This window comes from Geotrypetes seraphini, chromosome 6 (genome assembly GCF_902459505.1).
Source record: "Geotrypetes seraphini chromosome 6, aGeoSer1.1, whole genome shotgun sequence".
In the NCBI taxonomy this organism is placed as follows: Eukaryota; Metazoa; Chordata; class Amphibia; order Gymnophiona; family Dermophiidae; genus Geotrypetes; species Geotrypetes seraphini.
In genome coordinates this window covers 248,918,568-248,938,745 of record NC_047089.1, presented here as the reverse complement: position 1 = coordinate 248,938,745, position 20,178 = coordinate 248,918,568, and the positions used below count along the sequence as shown (strand labels likewise).

Sequence of the window (20,178 nt, the reverse complement as noted above, 5' to 3'; positions counted from 1 at the left end):
AAATACTTTCATCAACCAAACCCACTCCTACGGAGTATCAAATATCACAAGCTATAAGAGTCACACAATGCCTTAAGTCCCATCCAATCAGTAACTCACCCTACCCTCATGATGAAGCCCCCTCTTATTCCAATATTTCCCTCTTCTATGCCTCACCACCCTCACAGCCTTACACAATAATATCAATCCCCCTAGGAACTACAAGCAACAAAGACCCAATCCTCCAGAACCCGAAAACCAATTGATGGAATACATTGGACAACCTCGGCAAATCCTCCCTATACTCTGGAACAAACATAATCACAACAAACACAGAAAACAAATGAATCCTAAACCCCTCAACAACCCACTACCTACAAAATGCTCAACAAAACCAAACAAAATCACCATCCCTTGCATATGCGCTAACGCTCGATCAGTGGTAAACAAGCTTTTCATCTTAAATGACCTAATCACATCCAATGACATTGCTCGTCATTCATCACAGAACTCTCACACCTCTGCCCACAGGGTCACAACATTCTTCATCCCAGAAAACTCAAGTGAGGAGGCGGTCTGGCGATAATCTGCAAAAACTCATATGTCATCGCCGAAACAGACTCAAGCTCCCAACCCAACCTAGAATACATCACCTGCAAGCTCAAAAGTGAACACAACTCCACACACAAGAATGTCAGAATCTTCCTACTCTACAGACCCCCTAGCACTAACTCAGACTCCCTCACATAAACGATGGAAATAATAACAAACCTCATTTGCCAACATGACAACCTAATCATACTCGATATCAACCTACTCCTTGAATCTGCAGAAAATAAACAAGTCACTAAACTCAAGACTCTACTTGAGGACTGCCAAATCACTATCATACCCTCAGGCCCCACCCAAGAAAAAGCCATACCCTAGATCTATTTGCATCTTCTCCCCCTAACATAGTCATTAAGGCTAAATGGTTTCCTGACCCGTGGACAGATCACTTTCTCCTAGAAAACCTAACTGACATATACCTGAACTCCAAAGCCACCAAAGACGCTAGACTAGTCTGCAGGAAAACAAGACCTGATCTCTTCTGGAACAAAGTGTCAAAATCACTTCCTTCCCCCTTGAACACCACCACCTCCTCAATGATAACCAACTGGAACAAAATCATAGCCAAAACCCTAGATACTGTATCCCCCCTCCACCCGTGCAAAATAAAACCAAACCGAACTTTGCCCTGGTTTACGGAGTCCTTAAGACTAGACAAACAACTATGCAGTCGTCTAGAGGGGAAATGGAGGAAAAACATGAGACTAGAACACAGAACACAATGGAGAGCAGCCATAAACAATATAAGGACAACATATCCAAAACAAAGAAAAATTACTATGCCAGTAAAATAGGAGGCAACGCAACCAACAGCAAAAAAATTGTTCTGCCTAGTACGACAACTGACAGCCCCCCAAACAAAGAATCTGCAACCTTCTCCAACAAAATCTCAGCTCAAGAACTTGCAGATTTCTTCATCAACAAGGTCAAATTGGTCCAATCGGAAGTTGCCAAGACAGCCTCATCAAACTCGTTCCAACACAACTATATGGAATACACTGAACCCATAAATGCAGACCAGATCTGGTCTTCATTCAATAACCTTTCCCTCCCTGATACCAATAGACTAATATCAAAACTAGCCTTATGAAGCAGTCCCCTTGACAACTGTCCTCCTTACCTTCTTTCAGCAGCTCCACATCACATCATTAACTGGCTCACTAACCTGCTAAATAGTTCCTTGAACCAAGGGCACCTACCCAAAGAAATGGGTAAAATAGCCCTAACCCCTATCCGAAAACAGCCCAAGCAGACCTCTCCATAGCATCCAACTACAGACCGATTGCTGGCATTCCGATCCTCACTAAAATCCTTGAGTCCCATGTCAGCATCAACATGAGTTTCAAAGCCTCCGTATCAACTTCCCATACTTGGCTTCTGATGTACCGAAAAAAACCTTATGAGTTTTTGCCTCTTTTGCAAGTTTCTCTTTATATTCTTTCTTAGTTGTCTCAATTCTATTGTTTGCACGGTGTTTGTGGCAATTGTTGCCAGCTATCATCCTGGTTTTTCTCAATGTTTTCATTGTGATACTTGGATATTTGGATCCATACACCATAGGATTTATCATTCGATAACAAGACTCCTGAGGCAGGCCTTTTTGAGCCGAAACACAATCGTATCGAGTTTGTTTAATAAATAGGATTGAGCACCATCTGGTCTCCTTCGTTGTTTGTTTTTGTGCCCCTTTCTGGGATGTAGTTATACCAGGCTATAATCTGTTCAGGAAAGACAGGGTAAGAAGAAAAGGAGGGGGGGAGTAGCTATCTCGCTTCCCTTCAATCCATCCAGAATTTGGCTACAGTGATGGGAAGAAGTGCAAAAGTGGCATTCTGAGAATCAAAAGTGAAGGGGAGGAATATGTAGAAGCCGTTAAAGAAAAGGCTGAATTGCTTAACAAATATTTTTGTTCTGTGTTCATGGCTGAAGTGCAGGGAGTGGGACCACAGAAGACAAAGGCGAATAGGGATGTGATCAATTTTCAGAGGGTTGGGATTGTGAGGAGATAGCTAAATTGAAGGTAGCCAAAGTGATGGGGTTGGATGGTGTACATCCGAGGGTGCTGAAGGAACTTAGGGAAGTTCTGGTGGCTCCCCCAACTGATCTTTTCAATGTTTGTTTGACTGGGTGACCAGAGAATTGGATAGAGGGAAGGCTTTGCTAAAATCTAAATACACCAAAGCCTTTGACAGTATTCCACACAGATGTCTAATAAATAAACTGAGTGGAGGGTCACGTGATGTGTTGAGCAGGGCAAGATGTGTCTTGTTTGAGCTCTGGGGCCCCGGGTCCTTTCCCACCCTGCCTGGTCTACATCGGTGTTTGTGCCTCAGGGATTATGGTTGGAGCATTGTATGGAAAGGTTTGTTCAGCATTATAGCCTGGGCATGAGCGGAAAATCAACAAGAAAAGATAAAGAAAAGGACACAAGGGCTCAAAAATCTGACCCCCAAGATGGCGGCGGCAGACCCGGGTTCCGCGCTCCCTCTCTCAGAAGCGCATATTGAGGCTCTGTCAGCATCAGTGGTGCGTGCTCTAGATTCCTGATTTGAGCACCTTTCGGGCCAACTTACCTCTTTGGAGACGTTCCTTACCGAAACACAGCGCACTGGTGAATTGGAGACACGGGTGACGCTGGTTGAGGACGCGCACACTGCCTCATCAGCAGATCTTCTTTCCCTCAAAGAGCAGTTACAGCGTCAGGCCGAAAAAATCGAGGATCTGGAGAATCGCTCTCGGAGGGATAATCTGAGGCTAGTGGGCCTCCCTGAGGCGATCCCCAATGCTCATCTTCTCTCTACCCTCGAGTCCTGGTTATAGAAGGAGCTTCCGTTGCCGGAGGGAATGGGGACGCTGCGCCTCAACCGGGTGCACCGTCTTGGCAGGAGAGCTGAGGATCACACCCGCGCCAGAGTGACCATACTTAAGGTGCATAATTCTGCCCACAAGGCAGAATTGATGAGGCATTACAAGCTGAAACAGAACACCCTTTGCTACAAGGAAGCCCCGATTAAGCTTTTCCAGGACTACTCCCCTGCACTTCAGGAACGTCGTTGGCGATTCTCCAGGGTGTGTTTCGTGTTGTTTGAACGGAGGCAGCGTTTTATGCTGCTCTACCCGGCGCTCTTGAAAATCTGGACGAGCGCCGGGTGGAAGAGCTACGATTCTGTTGAGGCTGCCCAAGCCTACTTGGATGCCTTGCCCGCGAAGCCTGGTTCTTCCTCGGCTCCCTGAGTCAGCAGGAGTGATGGGGCTGATTCTGGGTGCCTGGGGATCCTGCCTGATGGATCGCTTGAGGGAGTTTCTACCGGTGGAGAGTTTGTTCTAGCTCTACTTGGATCTCCCTGCTCTTTCTGTTTGGTGGATTTTTGCCGCTTGTGGCAAGCCTGAGGGTTTTTTAGTGTGTCTGAGGATTTGAATGCTTGGGTACAGTATGCATGTGGTTGTGCTCCTTGGGGGGGCTCGCTTGTGGGGGACTGGAGTTTGCATCGAATCTGGGTCAGTTTTGGGGTTCCTCCTTGCGGGGAACTGGGGGTGCACCTCTCTAATGTTTTTATTTTGCAGTGGTATGTTCAACTGTCTTGGGGTATTTCGGTTGTGAATGTTGGGTTCCAGGTTGGAGGTTGTGAATGTTGGATTCCGGGTTAGAGGTTGAGTGTGTTGGAGGTTGTGCAGGTTGGGTTCCAGCGCGTGTGGGATTGTCTATGAGGTCCGCATTGGGAATTTAAGTTTTTCTAGGTGGGGTTGAGTGGGGGGGCTGGGGGTCCTGCTCACTTTTGTACGTGACTCCATCATTCCTGCCCGCCTTGGTGGACAGGGGCGTACATTCTTCGTTGGGAAGATAGGGTAGGGGTTAGTTTTGGGGGTTGGGGATTTGGGAGGGGTGGGGTTGGGTTTTGGGGGGTGGGTTGGTCCTCCTTCACGTGTGGGTCTGGTTGGTACTTGGGAATTTTGGTTCTTATGTACATGGTACTTGTGGGTATTTTAGGGGTCTTTGTTGTGTAGAGGGGGTTTTTAGTTCTCTCATTTTCCTCTTTCTATTGTCTATGAGTTTCTTTTTCCAGCCTCCCTTGTAGAGTCTCGATTTTGTTCTCTTTTGCTGGTTTGTTTCGGCTGCGGGCTTTTTCATATCTCGTACCCCTGGGGGAGGCTGGGCTCCTGGGGGTTTGCTTCTGGCTGTATTCTAGTATATTGGTTGTTTATCTTTTCTGCTGAGTTGATATGAGTACCCCTTTTCAGATCACCTCCTGAATGTAGGGGGTATCACTTCTCCTGTTAAACGGTCTAAGATCTTGGTGGCTCTCCAACGTTATCACTCTGACATAGTTTGTTTACAGGAGACACATCTTAAATTGTGTCGCTCCTGGGTGGGAGAGGTCCATTTTGCCTCTTCCTCTGGGAGACATGGGGGAGTTGCGGTGTTGGTCTGTAAGTTCTCGCCTTTGGGGGTTCAGGTTCTTGATAAGTCCCCCAAGGGACGTCATCTACTCTTGCGTTGGGGGCCAAACGATATTTGTTGTTGGTCGTATATGGCCCTAATTCCTCTGAGTCCTCATTTCTCCGACAGTTGGTTACTCTCTACTCTTTATTCTGGGGATCCCCTTCTCTTAGAGGGTGATTTTAATTTGGTAAGGGACCCGGATTGTGACAAGTCTGGACCGTTGCCACCCTCTTTGGGGGCCAGAGGCCGTCTTCTTTCTGATTTTTGTGATAGTCTCAGTGATTGATCCTTGGCGTCTTCTCCATCCTGAAGTTCGGGATTATATCCATCTTTCCCAAGCTCATAACACCTGGTCTCGTATTGACTATATCTGTGTGTCCCCCGCATTGTTTCTCTTGGTGACCCTGGCGGAGATTGGTCCAATTAGTATATCTGATCATACTCCGATTTGGATCGATGTCCACTTGGATCCAGCTTATACCCGCACTATTTCATGGTGGTTTCCTTTTTATCTTGCAAAAGATACTGAGTTTCTAACCTTTCTGCAAACCCAATGGGACGATTATCTTACCACTAATGCTCAACATCAGGACGATTCTATTTTATTTTGGGAGGCTGCTAAGACTGTGTTGCGAGGCCATATTATTTCTTTTCTTAGTGCCAGAAATAAATGTATTACGCAGGGCATTATAACTTTGGAGCGTGTGCTCAGGGGGGCTAAGTGGCACTTTCACACTACTCCCTCAGCTGTCACTCGGGAACGGTACTTGTCAGCCCAGGAAGTGCTTAACTCTTTACTACATTCTCGTTCTCAAAAGTGGGCAGTTTACCATAAGCATCACTTTAATTGGTTTGGTAACAAACCTGGGCATTTACTGGCACGTTTTGTTGAGGTCAGGACGAGTCATAAACCGATTTTAACGATCAAAACTCTGGGGGGGGGAAGGGGGGTAGGGTGTCTCACACTGTAGGAGTGTCTGAGGCTCTTTATGATTTTTTCGCCAAATTATATTCAGCCCTGGCTGATGATGCCTCTGAGGAAATGGTGAAAGATTGCCTTCAGGTGTCTGGGATGCCCTGTCTTCCGGAGGATGTCGTGTTCAGTCTTAATAGTCCATTTCATGTGTCGGAACTGCAAGCTGCGATTAAATCTCTTTGTCCGGGCAAGGCCCCTGGTCCTGATGATTTCTCGGGAGAATTCTATCGTATGCTGTTACCCCATCTTTGTGGCCCCTTGTTGGACTATTATAATGCTGCTATAACTAAGGGCTCCTTTCCTCGCTACGCTAATGAGGCCCTTATCATGTTGCTGCCGAAGCCGGGTAAGGAGGCTGACGACCCTGGATCTTATCGTCCGATCTCCTTGATCAATGTTGATCTTAAAATCTTCTCACGTCTGTTGGCTGATCGTCTTGCTCCCCATCTTCTAACTATTGTTCACACCGATCAAGTTGGTTTTGTCCGTGGCCGTCAGTCGGTTTGTAATGTGCGAAAGGTTCTCTTTGCACTCGCTCACTGTCAACATCATGAGATTCCTGCCCTGTTTGTAAGTCTGGATGCCTCTAAGGCCTTTGATAGTGTGCATTGGTCTTTTTTGTTTTCCACTCTTGAATATATTGAGCTTGGGGGGCTCTATCTTCAGGCAATTCGTTCTTTATACTCTAATCCTTAAGCCTCTCTGTTGATTAATGGTACCAGCACTGACTCTTTTCCCATACTTCGGGGGACGAGACAGGGTTGTCCTCTCTCTCCATTGCTCTTCTTGCTTTCTCTAGAACCTTTGCTTTGCAAGCTTCGCCTTTTTGATGAGGTGCGGGGTCTCCGAATAGCGGGTGTTGACTTGAAGACACTAGCTTTTGCGGATGATATGTTTTTAATTCTTACGGATCTGGAGTCCTCTTTGTTAGCGGCGTTGGACCTGATCTCTGAATTTGGATTTTATTCTGGTCTTTCTCTAAATCTAGATAAATCTATGGCCCTGCCCTCTTGTCCTGCGATTCGTACTGAATGGAGGGGCCGGTTTCCTCTGAGGTGGGCGGAGTCTGCACTGAAATATTTGGGGGTCTACATTCCCATTGACCTTTCTAGTTTGTACGCCTTGAATGTGGTCCCATTATTTCGGGCCTTAGTGAACCAGCTACAGCTCTGGAGGGGTCTTCCTCTTTCACTCTTGGGTCACGTAAGCCTGTATAATATGTTTATTGTTCCTTGTTGGCTCTACATTTTTCAGGTTCTCCCCTTGTATTTGACACTGAGGGATGAAAAGAGGCTTGAGTGTCTGGTTCAGCTGTTTTTATGGGCGGGGGAAACAAGCTCGCATGCCTCTCCGTGGTATAAGGGAGGCTTAGGCCTGTTAAACCTTCGTTTTTTGACTATTGGCTGTGGTATGAGACACATAAATGACTTTTTAGGGGCACTTCTTATTTTACTAACACCTCCCTTGAACTATCCTGTTTTCCTACAACCCACTTTAGTGCTTTCCTTCACTCTTCTCTTCTCACTAAGCTGAGCCTTCTTCCTTGTAAAGTGTTACACTGTCCCCTACGGAGGGTTTGGCATTGGGTCTGCAAATATCACTCGCTTAGTCCTACTGTTTCCCCCTTCTTACCTGCTCGTTTTAATCCGAACTTTCTCCCGGGGGTGGATGGGGCTAGCTTTGTAGGCTGCGAAGCAGGGAGGATTCATTATTTGTTTCATCTGGTGGAGGATGATGAGACCCTTAAGTCCTTTGCTCAGCTGTGCGAGGAATTTACTATCCCTTCTACTGATGGTTTTGCTTACATGCAGATTCGTCACTCTATTGCTTCTTTACCCCGTGCTCATCTTACAGCTTCTTGTCGAAAGCTGTTGTCCTCTGCTTTTATACTTGGTTCCCAATTGTCTGTTCCACTGAAATTCCACCATAGGCATCTTAAAGATGAGTCCCCACTGCTTGATCATTTGAGGGGAGGCCTGGGAATGTGACCTTAATGTTACATTGCCTGAGGATGTTATTCTGAAGGCAATTAAACGTTTACCTGCTCTCAGTAAATACACGACTTTTTGGGAGCAACATTATAAGCTGGTTCTTCATTTATACATCTCTCCTAAGTGAGCGCACCTGGCAGGGATTCGAGCATCTCTTGGTTGCCCATGTTGTACTGCACCTGTCGCTGGATTGGGGCACATGTTCTGGACATGCCCCTCCATCCATTCCTTTTGGGAGGCTATTTTCCCCTTTGTGGACACTATTTGGAACATTACTACGCAACATTCACCTCTCTTTTTGTTTGGAGCCTCTTTGCACTTTCATCCCTAGCGCTCTGGGGCGGATGCTTTTCTCCGATTGACTGTTCTGATTGCATTGAAGTGTATCTTACTGAAGTGGTTGGATGTGGATGCTCCAGACTACTCCTTGTGGCATTGCCGCATGATTACACTTCTGATGTGGGAGCGTCGGGATGTGCAAGATTTATCTTCCTTGCATGAGAGAATCTTTCAGCGTACCTGGGACCGTTTTGTGCTACCATGACCCCTGTGGCGCGTAGCCAATTATTGAACTGTTAACCTGTTTTCTATTCTGTGTCTTGCTTCTTGTGTTTGTAACTGGGTGAAGGAGGACTCGGGGGTGGGGGGTTTGGTATGGATGGGGGGGTGGGTAACAGCTAGTTTGCGGGGTTTATACTAAATCTGAGAGCCTGTATTGTTCTGTTTGCTATGTTGTTTTTCTTCGGCTCAATAAAATATATTTGAACATAAATAAACTGAGTGCCCTCAGGATGGGCCCCAAAGTGACAGGCTGGATCAAGAACTGGTTGAGTGGAAGATGACAGAGGGTAGTGGTTAATGAAGATCGCTTTGAGGAAAGGGATGTTACCAGTGGTGTGCCTCAAGATTCTGTTCTTGGGCCTGTTCTTTTAACATTTTTATAAGCGATATTGCTGAAGGTGCTGTTGGATAAGATTTGCCTCTTTGCAAATGATACCAAAATCTACAAAAGATTAGACACCGCAGATGGTGTGAACAACATGAAGATAGACCTGGAGAAGCTTGAAGAATGGTCTGAAATTTGGCAGCTAAAATTTATTATCTTTTAGTATTACTTGTGATGTCCCACTGTTGAAATCTATCTTTTCAATTTGGTTGTGTAAAACCAGGCTGTACCTTTTAATTTATATTTTGTTTCTGTTATGATGACTTAATTTTCGCACTATAAGACGCACCTAGGTTTAGAGGAGGAAAAAATAAAAATATTCTGAGCCAAATGTTGTACTAAAATATACCAGGTTCTCTATCCAACCCCCCACTCCCTGCCAGGCTCTGAAACCTGTCCCACCATCCTGTCTCCTGTCCACCCTCTGGTGACCCAGTGGTAGGCCGGGACAGGAGGGATCTGTCCCAGCTGATTAACAATGTTTTATACCCCCGCACCTTTTTAAAAACCCCTTAAATCCTGGTGGTCCAGGCGGTGTATCAGCAGGAGCAAGCTTTCCGCGCTCCTGCCCCTCCCTCGCTGGACGGCTGCCTCATTATCTCGGGGCCAGCGGTGCACAAGGCAGGAGCGAGCTTTTCGCGCTCCAGCTTGGCCCTTCGCTGCTCCCTGATTGGCTATCATCAGTTCTCGCAAACCCCGGGTCTATTGTTCATTATATATTTATTTTAATGCCCACAGACTATGAAGTACCTCTTAAAGACCAGAATCCTTCTGTTCAGATTTTTAACTTATGGATGCATATGCTAGGGTTTGTTATAGAATAAAAATGATAGCCATCTTGGGCATAAGAAGTGTAAACATACTTCCTGGGTTCTGCTTTGTTTGTGAAGCACTCTAATTTTTTTCTTTTTCTCCTGATGGCACGCAAATCATATGATAGGAGGCTCAGATGAAGGAGAATAAAATTAATCACCTAACTCTACCACCCCATACCCAAGAGATGCAGAAAATAAGTAAGAAGAAGAACATAAGAACATAAGAAGTTGCCTCCGCTGAGGCAGACCAGAGGTCCATCTCGCCCAGCGGTCCGCTCCTGCGGCGGCCCATCAGGCCTATTGCCTGAGCAGTGGTCCCTGACTAGTTCTATAACCTACCTCTACTCCTATCCCTATAACCTACCTCTACTCCTATCTGTACCCCTCAATCCCTTTGTTCTCTAGGAACCTATCCAAACCTTCTTTGAAGCCCTATAACGTGCTCCTACCTACCACAGCCTCCGGAAGCGATTCCATGTATCCACCACCCTCTGAGTGAAAAAGAACTTCCTAGCGTTTGTTCTAAACCTGTCCCCTTTCAATTTCTCCGAGTGCCCCCTTGTACTTGTGGTTCCCCATAATTTGAAAAATCTGTCCCTGTCTACTTTTTCCATGCCCTTCAGGATCTTGAAGGTTTCTATCATGTCTCCTCTAAGTCTCCGCTTCTCCAGGGAGAACAGCCCCAACTTTTTTAGTCTGTCAGTATATGAGAGATTTTCCATACCCTTTATCAGCTTAGTTGCTCTTCTCTGGACTCCCTCAAGTACTGCCATGTCCTTCTTGAGGTACGGCGACCAGTACTGGACACAGTATTCCAGATGCGGGCGCACCATTGCACGATACAGTGGCAGGATGACTTAATTCGTCCTGGTCGTGATACCCTTTTTAATGATACCCAACATTTTGTTTGCTTTCCTTGAGGCTGTGGCGCACTGTGCCGACGACTTCAATGTTGTGTCTACCATCACTCCCAGGTCTCTTTCAAGGTTACTTACCCCTAGCAGTGATCCCCCCATTTTGTAAATGAACATCGGGTTCTTTTTCCCTACATGCATGACCTTGCATTTCCCTATGTACTATGTACTTTGTATCTCCCATATGTAGACTCTCACTTTCAGAAACAGCAACTAAAAAATTAATTTTATTTCATGATCGCTTTTAGGTATAAGATTTATGAACAAACATGCTTGGCATCCTTTTTTAGAGGGGCTGTTTGCATACAAGGTATATACTGCAAATGTTTGACAAGTGGATATGTGAAGATTATGAAAGCTGCTAAGACCAAACTCTTATGGATCGGTCCAAAGTTTGATTCTCTTCCCACAGCTGTGACCTTAGACTCAGGAGAATCTCTGAAAATTAAGTTTTCCTTTTAATATTGGGCATTGTTATTGATTCATCTCTTACATTAAAGGATCAACTAAAGTCTCTTGTTAAAAAGTGTTTCTTTAGCCTCTGTATACTGAGAAGAGTGAGAGCGCTCTTTCATCAGCAACAGTTCTCTGTATTGGTTCAGTCAATTATCTTGTCAAGGTTGGATTATTGCAACTCTATGTACCTGGGTCTCTCAAAGGTCAGTCTGCAGAGACTTCAATTGATACAGAGTACCGCTGCCAAGCTCATTTTTGATCACGTAACCCCATTGCTCAAGGAATTACATTGGCTTCAGTATATCTTAGAATTCAATTTAAGTGTGTTTGTATTGCATTTAAAATTCTCTTTGGCATTTTTATTACTTTGGTTCCTTTAGACTGGAATCTATACAGATCTAATCTTGCTAGTTCAAATAAATTAAAACTTACATTTCCTTCCATTAGGGGTAAAAATAGAACTTTCAAGAGATTCAGCCACTCTTTCCATTTTCAAACTAACTGAGCTCTGGAATGAGTTATCGCTTTCACTTAGAAGTCTAGGCCCCTTCATTTTATTTCAGAAAGCTCTGAAAACTTTCTTGTTTACTAAACACTTTGGAAATTAAGGCATTCTAGATTACATTCTTCTTCTATACTTATGTACTATACTTACATTATTGTAAACCGAGTTGAGCACCTTTTTGGTTGAAGACCCGGTCTATAAAATTAAGTTTTAGTTTAGTTTAGAAGTGAGAAACATAGATGATAAAGGAGTGTTAGAATGGCTGTATAATGTACAAGGTTGGCAAATTATAAAATACATGGCTTTTAAAACGCATGCCATTATCTGCTGTGGAGAAAATTGTTTAATATATTTAAAACTGTCTATACCATCAGAAGGGGCAGCCAGTGGGCAGCTTTTGTTACCTTCCTCTCTCATGGCATGCCTTTTTTCAACCAGGTTTGCTGTTTATCCATAAATAAAAAAATAAGTGACAATATGACCCCCCTAAAAAAAAAAAAAAAAAGTATGAGGGGAGCCATTGTGGCTGCTGTAAGGGCGACCCAAAGCAGCTCTTCCCTTGGGCTGAGTTAAATACATTCTTGACTGAGGCAATTAAAAGGGGTAAATTCTACAGGTGAATAACTCTTGTAGCAGAGTGGAAGCATATGCAGCAGCTCCTTTTTTTTTTTTAAGAAACCTTTTTTGTTCATCAATAAAATGCTCCCAGCTGAACATTTAGAATGTTTTTCAGAAGTAAGTTAAATTGATTAAAACATTACAAATGATGGAATGTTTACAGCAGCAACCATTTGGGATATTAAATGCATTTACTTCCAAACACAATACTTTACCTCCTCTGGGCAGAGTTCACAAGCCTTTGCAAGGGTCATCCTAGCACTATGTGACCTCTCCAGAAAGTAGCCATTTGATGTTTCATTGCTTTGCACTGGTGGAGACCAATTGTTATACGTGTATTGTGGATTGCCAGTGTATGGCCTACGTTCCAATTCATCTCCAAGCCACTCTACTGCCCAGGTCCACTTTCTCTTCAAATCTCCATTACTCTACAAAAAGAAAAACAGCAATTTTCCCCATTAAACAATTTCTATGAAGAGTAATATACCTATATCCTCATGTTTGAACATGAAACTACCTCTTTTGAGCTCCTTTTCTCCCAAGAAAACCTACTATGTTTAATGAAAATGTTTACTACTTCACAGAAATATTCTAACAAGAGTCCTCTGTATTTTCCATACATTTAATCTGTAACTATTAATTCTTGGACACCAGTAAAATTGACACACTTGTTTTATTATTATACTAGTGTTTAAGTCTGTTACATTAACGGGTGCTAGTAAAGCCTCCTTCCCTCACATGTCCCCTATTTTCAGCCCCAGCTCCAAACCCATTTTTTATCCCCCCAGCCCCCTTCTCCCATCTTTTCCCTTTCAGCCCCACCCCCTTTTCTCACCAGCAGCATTTCCCTTCCCACTCCACTTCCCTGTGCAGTAGCAGCAAAACATACCCTCCCCCTCCATTTTCCTGTGCAGCAGCAGCAGCAGCTCCCTCCCCCAACCCACCTCTCTGTGCAGCAACACCTCTTCCGTGCTCTCCCTGTCCCTCTTCCCTGCTCTCCCGGTCTAGCAGCACCTCTTCCCTGCTCCCCCGGTTCCTCTTCCCTGCTCCCCCTGTCCAGCAGCACCTCTTCCGTACTTCCCGTGCCCCTCTTCCCAAGTTTTATTATAAATTTGATGAATTGCTTATTCAGAATTTACTAAGCGAATTACAGTAAAATATAAAATAAACATACTAATCCCTGCTCCCCCTGTCCAGCAGCACCTCTTCCCTGCTCCCCTGTCCCTCTTCCTTGCTCCCCCGGTCCAGCAGCACCTCTTCCCTGCTCCCCTTCACTGCCTTCCAGACTTTGTCCCACTCCCACCCTCCGAAGCCAGCCTGCCTGCCAACCATCCCCCTGTGCAGTAGAACCCTCTCCCCCTGCCATTATTGCGCCATACAGCCGACCCCACTGACCCTCCCACAGTGAGACTAACCTAAACTAAACCTTAGGTTTGTATACCGCGCCATCTCCACAAGCATAGAGCTCGGCACGGTTTACAGAGTTAGGATAGAAAGGAACTCCAATGAAGGGTTATAGGAAAGAAACAAGAAGAAAGAGAGGGACAAGGGTCCAGAGAGCAGGAGGTGTTAGATTTTTGAAAAGAGCCAAGTTTTCAGGTGTTTGCGGAAGAATTGGAGGGAGTTTGAATTTCTGAGCGGGGATGTGAGGTTGTTCCAGAGTTCTGTGGTTCTAAAGGGGAGGGATGTTCCTAGTTTTCCTGCGCGGGATATACCTTTTGTAGAAGGGAATGATAGTTTCAGTTTTTGGGAAGATCTGGTTGAGTTAGGGTTAGAGGAGTTCCAAAGGAGTGCAATAACAGGAGGAAGGATGCCGTGTAGAATCTTGAAGGCTAAGCAGGCACATTTAAAGACGACCGTTAAACCTACTGGCTCCAGCAGCGGCCGCATCACACTAAATACGAGAAGCAGCAAAGGAAATCAGAGCATGGGAAGGCCACGAAGCAGCGTCTTTAGTGTAATGCGGCCGCTGCTGGAGCCGGGAGGTTTGTGCGACTCGCGGTGGGAGGGTCAATGGGGGTTCATGTGCGCCGGGAAAGGGTGCACCGGGGGGCCACAACGGCGGTGAAATTACAGTGAGGGAGGGAGTAGAAGCGCGCATGCGCACTCTTGCTGGCGGGGCCCTACAGCTCACAGAAAACGGAACATGCAGGTAAGAGTGCGGCATGCGCGCTAAGGGTATTATATTAGAAAGGGGCTATTTTATAACAGGATGCCTATTCTATAAAGACAAAACAAGAAAAAAAAAACCCCTTTAGTATTTATCAAATATTTGAAAAAGTTTTTTTTATTTTTAAATTTTAAATAAAAATAGGATGGACTATCAAATTAAAGCAGCTCTGTAAGAATAACAGGAGAGATGAATTTGACTAAAAATCTGTTTTGGAATAGTGCTAATAAGTTATCTGCATTGCAATCAACTTGACAATGTTTCCCATACTATATACGGAGATTTGTGGTTCTTTGGTAGTATCCCTTTCAAAGAAAAATGGTTGAAATGGCACAAAGACCGGCTGACACAAGCAACATACATTTTCTGCTAAGACGGTTACTTTCCCTTATTTATGTTAAAGTTGCTTTCTATGTGTTTTGCTTGCCTTCACTCCATTGCCTTCCCTTCCCCTCAAAAAATAGTCCTTGTAATTTATTCACCAAGAAATTTATACACTCCAGAACTGTCTTCACTGTGAAATATACTTGATCCAGTTCTGGGAGAGTACGCTCACTTGTGCATAAAGTACACGGTCTGTGGGCAAGAAAGACCAAATTATTGCTCTTATAGTGACAACTAAGGTTGGTCAAAAGAGCCAAGGCAGTTATTAGAGAAGCTGTATTCCTTTTTTCTTCAGTCATTTTGTAGGTCATTGTAGTACTTGGGTTTCATAGGAAGAAACAGATAGCTAAAACACATCAGGTAAGTGTTTCATTTAGTGATAACTAATTTTAGTGAAAAATTGTAGAAGCAAGAAGTTAACTTGAATGAAGTGAAGATAGTATAAATAGAACTGGTCAAAGAGAGATCTTATGTTTCTCGTAAGATGGAAAGCTTTGAAACCCAACTGAGGAAAAATAATTTAAGATTTTTGAATTTCTCAAAGTGTCCTATTATATCACCAGTTGAGATGGTCAGAAAATATTTCCGAGAGACTCTGGCCATTCCATCAGAAAATATACCTCCAATTGTTAGGGCTTATTATCTGAATATAAAAAACCCACAAGGGGAATCTACTACTAACTAAATTCCTGTAGATAAAGTGGTGGACACGAACTTGTCTTCATTTCTGGAAAATTCCCTTGAGATGGTGACAGACAGAACTAACATGCTGTTAACTCTAGCCTTGGAAAGTGATAGGGAATTTATCCTTTGTCTGTATTTTTGTCATATAAATGATTAGTTTTTAGGCTCTAATGTTTGTATTTTCCCAGATCTTGCTCAGAAAATCCAGAGGTGTAGGAAAGAATTCTTGGCCTTAAAGCCAGGAGTTCTGGCTCTGGGGGCTACATTTCTTGTCAAATTTCCTGCAAAGTGTTATGTATCTTATCAAGATAAGAATTTTCTTTTCTTTGAGCCTAAACAACTTTTAGAATTTATTGGATCTACAGAAAGATTGGTAACCATGTCTAATGATGTATGACTGCCCATCCAGCTGTAGTTTGGGATATCTAGTGCCGTGACCTTAAATTTAGGGCTCCTTTTACAAAGCCGCGCACTAAACCTCCGACTGTGCTAGCCGCTACTGCCTCCTCTTGAGCAGGCAGTAGTTTTTCAGCCAGCTCGGGGGTTAGCGTCATTGAACCTGCTAGCGTGGCTTTGTAAAAGGAGCCCTTAGTTTATTAATTCTTAGTGGAAGTTTATTTCTTTTCTTGATCCTCATTATTGTGGGCTAAGTAAGAGTTAAAATATGTTTTTTCTTTATGTTATATTACATGCATTTTTCTTGATCTGTAGCAAGTAGTAAAGTGTAATGCTTGTTTGAAAAATTGAAAATCTTATTAAGTAATAAAAAAATAATAATAAACTTTATTTTTGTATAACTATTTTTGTATACTGCCATACCAATGAGTTCTAGGCGGTTTACATCAAGAAAAGCTGGATAATCAGTGAATCTTATAAATGCACCACATGACATATCATAAATACAATACTAAAACAATTAAGTTATGAATTTATCAAACAAGGAGGTTTTCAATATTTTTCTAAAAGCATGGTAAGATTGAGCTTGAGGCCACCAGGTGTTCAATTTACTAGCCTGGAATGCTAAAGTTTGATCAAAAAATCTTGTATAAAGACAAGCTTTAGGTGATGGAAATGCAAACCAGTAAGATTTGTGTATATTCACATTTGTTCTATGAAATTCAAAATGAGAGAAGATAAGATGGAGCTAAACCAAATAATACTTTAAAGCAGATGCAACCAAATTTTAATAAAAGGTAGTATCAAAGGTAGCCAGTGAAGCTGTTTATAATAAGAGCTAACATGATCATGTTTTTTCAGACCAAAGATTAAACAAACCGCTGAGTTTTGTCTTATTCTTAATCTGTTAAGAATTTTTTTATGCAATCCCAAATAAATTATGTTACAATATCCAAGACAGACAGGACTGAAGACTGAACCAATAGCTTAAATGACTCTAAATAAAAATATTTCTTAATCATACACAATTTCCAAAGGACAGAAAACCATTTCTTTATCATTAAATCCATCTGAACTTCTAAGGTAAGATGATGATATAAACACAACACCTAATATTTTAATAGTATTAGATATTGGGAAATTATGTCCATTAAGCTGAATGAAGTACAAGCTAAAAAGAATTTTGTTTTTTTCGGGGTTAAGTCTGATTTTAAAATTAATGGTCCATTTCTCTATTTGTGCCAGAATTACTGAAACCTGATGTTTTATATCTGCTGCAAATGATATCATTGGGACAAGTATAGTAATATAATAATAATAACAGTTTATATACCGCAGGACCATGAAGTTCTATGCGGTTTACAATGATTAAAAAATGTTACAAATTGAGTGGTAGTAACAGAGTTAAAGTTTACCGGTCAGTTGTTGTGGGGATCGATTGTGCAGTGCTGCTGCCTATGTTCTTTAGGAACAGATATGTTTTTAGGTGTTTCTTAAATTCCCCGTAAGTATTCGCAAGCATGAGTAATTGTTTCAGATCTTTACCGCTTAATGCTGCCTGATATGAGAGGAGATGTTGATGATGTCTTTTGAATTTACATCCTTTAACCCAGGGGTGCCCAATACGTCGATCGCGATCGACCGGTAGCTCAGGAAGGCAACGCAAGTCGATCGCTAGACTCGTGTTGCCGTCCTGATCTACTGGGCCCATCAGCCTTCCTCTGTGTTCTCCCTAGAGCCCAGCTGTCATCTGCTGCTGCCGCCGCTGAACATTAAAAAAAAACCCGGCTTGGAGATTTCAGCCCGTAGCGAACTTATGCTCCGGCTCTAATATGTGCGTGCCGGCTTTTCTTCTCTTCCCTCCGAAACCGGAAGTTATGTCCCGGGGGGGCGAGAGGGGGGAGAAGGGAAGCCGGCACGCACATGTTGAGAGCCCTGAAGCAAGCGTTCGCTATGGGCTAAGGCGGGAGACAGGTTAGTGAAGCATTTCCTCTTCTTGCTGCCGGGTCCTGCCTACTTTCTGTTTCCGCGAAGGCAGGACCCGGCAGCCTATCCCCCAATAGGTCGATCGCGATGCTGGTCAGCCGAAGCAGGGAGAGCTTGGGGCGGCGTCAGCTTTCGGGCCTGTTATTGGTGGCGGTTTGGGTCTTGGTCCCCGATGGCAGTTTGGGTCCTGGTCCCCGATGGCAGTGACAGTGGCTTGGGGGAGGGCAGGGAGAAAGAAAGAAAAAGGGTAGGCAGGGAGACAGAAGGAAAGAAGAGAAACAGAAAAAAAAGAAAGGGAGGCAGAGAGAAAGAAAGGGCAGGGAGAGAGGAAGGAAAAGTTGGGGGAGGGAATGAGGTCTGGAGGAGAGGAAGCATACAGGCTAAAAGAAGGGAAGAAAGATTGGATGCACAGTCAGAAGAAGAAAGTGCAACCAGAGACTCATGAAATCACCAGACAAGGTAGGAAAAATTATTTTATTTTAAATTTAGTGATCAAAATGTGTCTGAATTTATATCTGCTGTCTATATTTTACACTAAGGTCCCCTTTTACTAAACCGCAATAGAGGTTTTTAGCGCAGGGAGCCTATGAGCGTCGAGAGCAGCGCTGGGCATTCAGCACAGCTCCCTGCGCTAAAAACTGCTATCGTGGTTTAGTAAAAAGGGAGGAGGGTATATTTGTCTATTTTTGTATGGTTGTTACTGAGGTGATAGTGCATAGAGTTATATGCTTTGACCTCTTTGAAAAACTCTGGAATAGGAATGATAATTAACATTTTCTATGCGTACAGTGTGCTTTGTGTTTTTTTAAAATTTTATTGTTGGTAGATCATTTTGACTTGGTCATTTTAAAAGTAGCTCGCAAGCCCAAAAAGTGTGGGCACCCCTGCTTTAACCTGTGGGGAAATGAGATTAGAGTTTGAGCTTCTCATATGTTGATTGGTTGAAAAAGAGAAAAGGTCAGTAATATATCTGGGGGCTAGGCCGAAAAGTACCTTAAAGCAGAAATATCCAAACTTAAACTTTACACGTGCCTCCATTGGCAGCCAGTGCAGGAGTCGGTAGGAAGGAGTTACATGATCGAACTTCTTCAGCCCAAAAATCAGCCTGACTGCCGCATTTTGCACCAGTTGTAATTGCTGCAAGTTCTTCTAGGTAACTGCCAGATATGCGATATTGCAATTGTCAAGTTGGTTTAGTATAAGGGATTGTACCATAATTCTGAATGATGAAGCATCAAAAAATGCTCTAATGGACCGAAGCTTCCAGAGAATGAAAAAACCCTTTCTAACCAAAGAGTTCACCTGGTCTTTCATGGTTAGGCCCTGATCTAGTATTACTCCCAATATTTTCAAGTAGGTTGGATAGGGTAACTAAGTTTGTTAATGTTTAGCAATATATTAGTATCAAGTGAGTGTGGCGAGGCTATGAAGAATTTTGTTTTTTTGAATTTAGCTTCAGTCTAAATTCAGTTGTCCATTGTTCCATTACATTTAATACTTCTGTTGCCATAGGAGTGACTTTGGAGAGAGAGGTAGTAAATGGGATAATGATCGTGAAGTCATCTGCGTAATTAAAAATTTTTTATCACTAGTTGGGACAGTTGCACGCCTAGTGATGACATTTAAACATTGAAAAGCAACGGGGACCCCTGTGGAACGCCAGATGGATTACTCCAAGTGTCAGATAGATTGTAGTTGAAGCGTACTTGATAGGTGCGGGATGTAAGGAAACCTCGGAATCAGTCTAACACCACGCCTTTGATACCAATTGCATTAAGCATTGTAACAGTTTCCCATGGTTCACTAAGTCGAAGGCAGAGCTCATATCAAATTGCATAATCAGGGCATTAAGGCCTCTACAACATAAATTATCCAAGATGACCGCGATTACTGTCTCAGTACTGAATAGATGTCTGAAACCAGATTGAGTTTCATGTAAGAGAGAATTGATCAAGATATTCCATCAATTGGGTGAGTGCCAGTCCTTCCATGATTTTTACAAAGAGTGGAATGGATGCTACTGGTCTATAGTTGGTTACTAAAGCTAGTGATTCTTTACGATTTTTTGGAATTGGGGTTATTATGATGTGGCAATTTTTAGTAAGGAATTTTCCATTTTTTAAATTGTTGGTCAAATAATTCAACAAAGTTAGTTTAAAGCCTAATGGGGCTGCTTTCATATTTTCTGGGGGACAGGAGTCCATGACGCAGAATGATTTAGTGTATTGTTATATAATTTGATGTAATTATTCCATTCTAAATCTTGAAAGGAGTTCCAAATCATATCCGCTGGTATTTCATTTCTTTG

At 43.3% G+C, this 20,178-nt stretch overlaps 1 protein-coding gene across 4 annotated transcripts in view; it reads right to left on the bottom strand.

The window, feature by feature from the left end:
• The window catches only part of USP9X (ubiquitin specific peptidase 9 X-linked), a 589,740-nt gene that overhangs the window by 23,159 nt on the left and 546,403 nt on the right, over nucleotides 1–20,178 (bottom strand). For 2 of the 4 annotated variants that reach the window (XM_033949377.1, XM_033949379.1), the window contains 2 exons: nucleotides 12,466–12,678; nucleotides 11,783–11,827 (listed from right to left, as the gene is read on the bottom strand). In XM_033949377.1, the coding sequence (XP_033805268.1) occupies nucleotides 11,783–11,827; nucleotides 12,466–12,678 (258 nt within the window). The remainder of the gene's footprint in view (nucleotides 1–11,782; nucleotides 11,828–12,465; nucleotides 12,679–20,178) is intronic. The other 2 variants (XM_033949378.1, XM_033949380.1) reach the window with 1 other exon arrangement.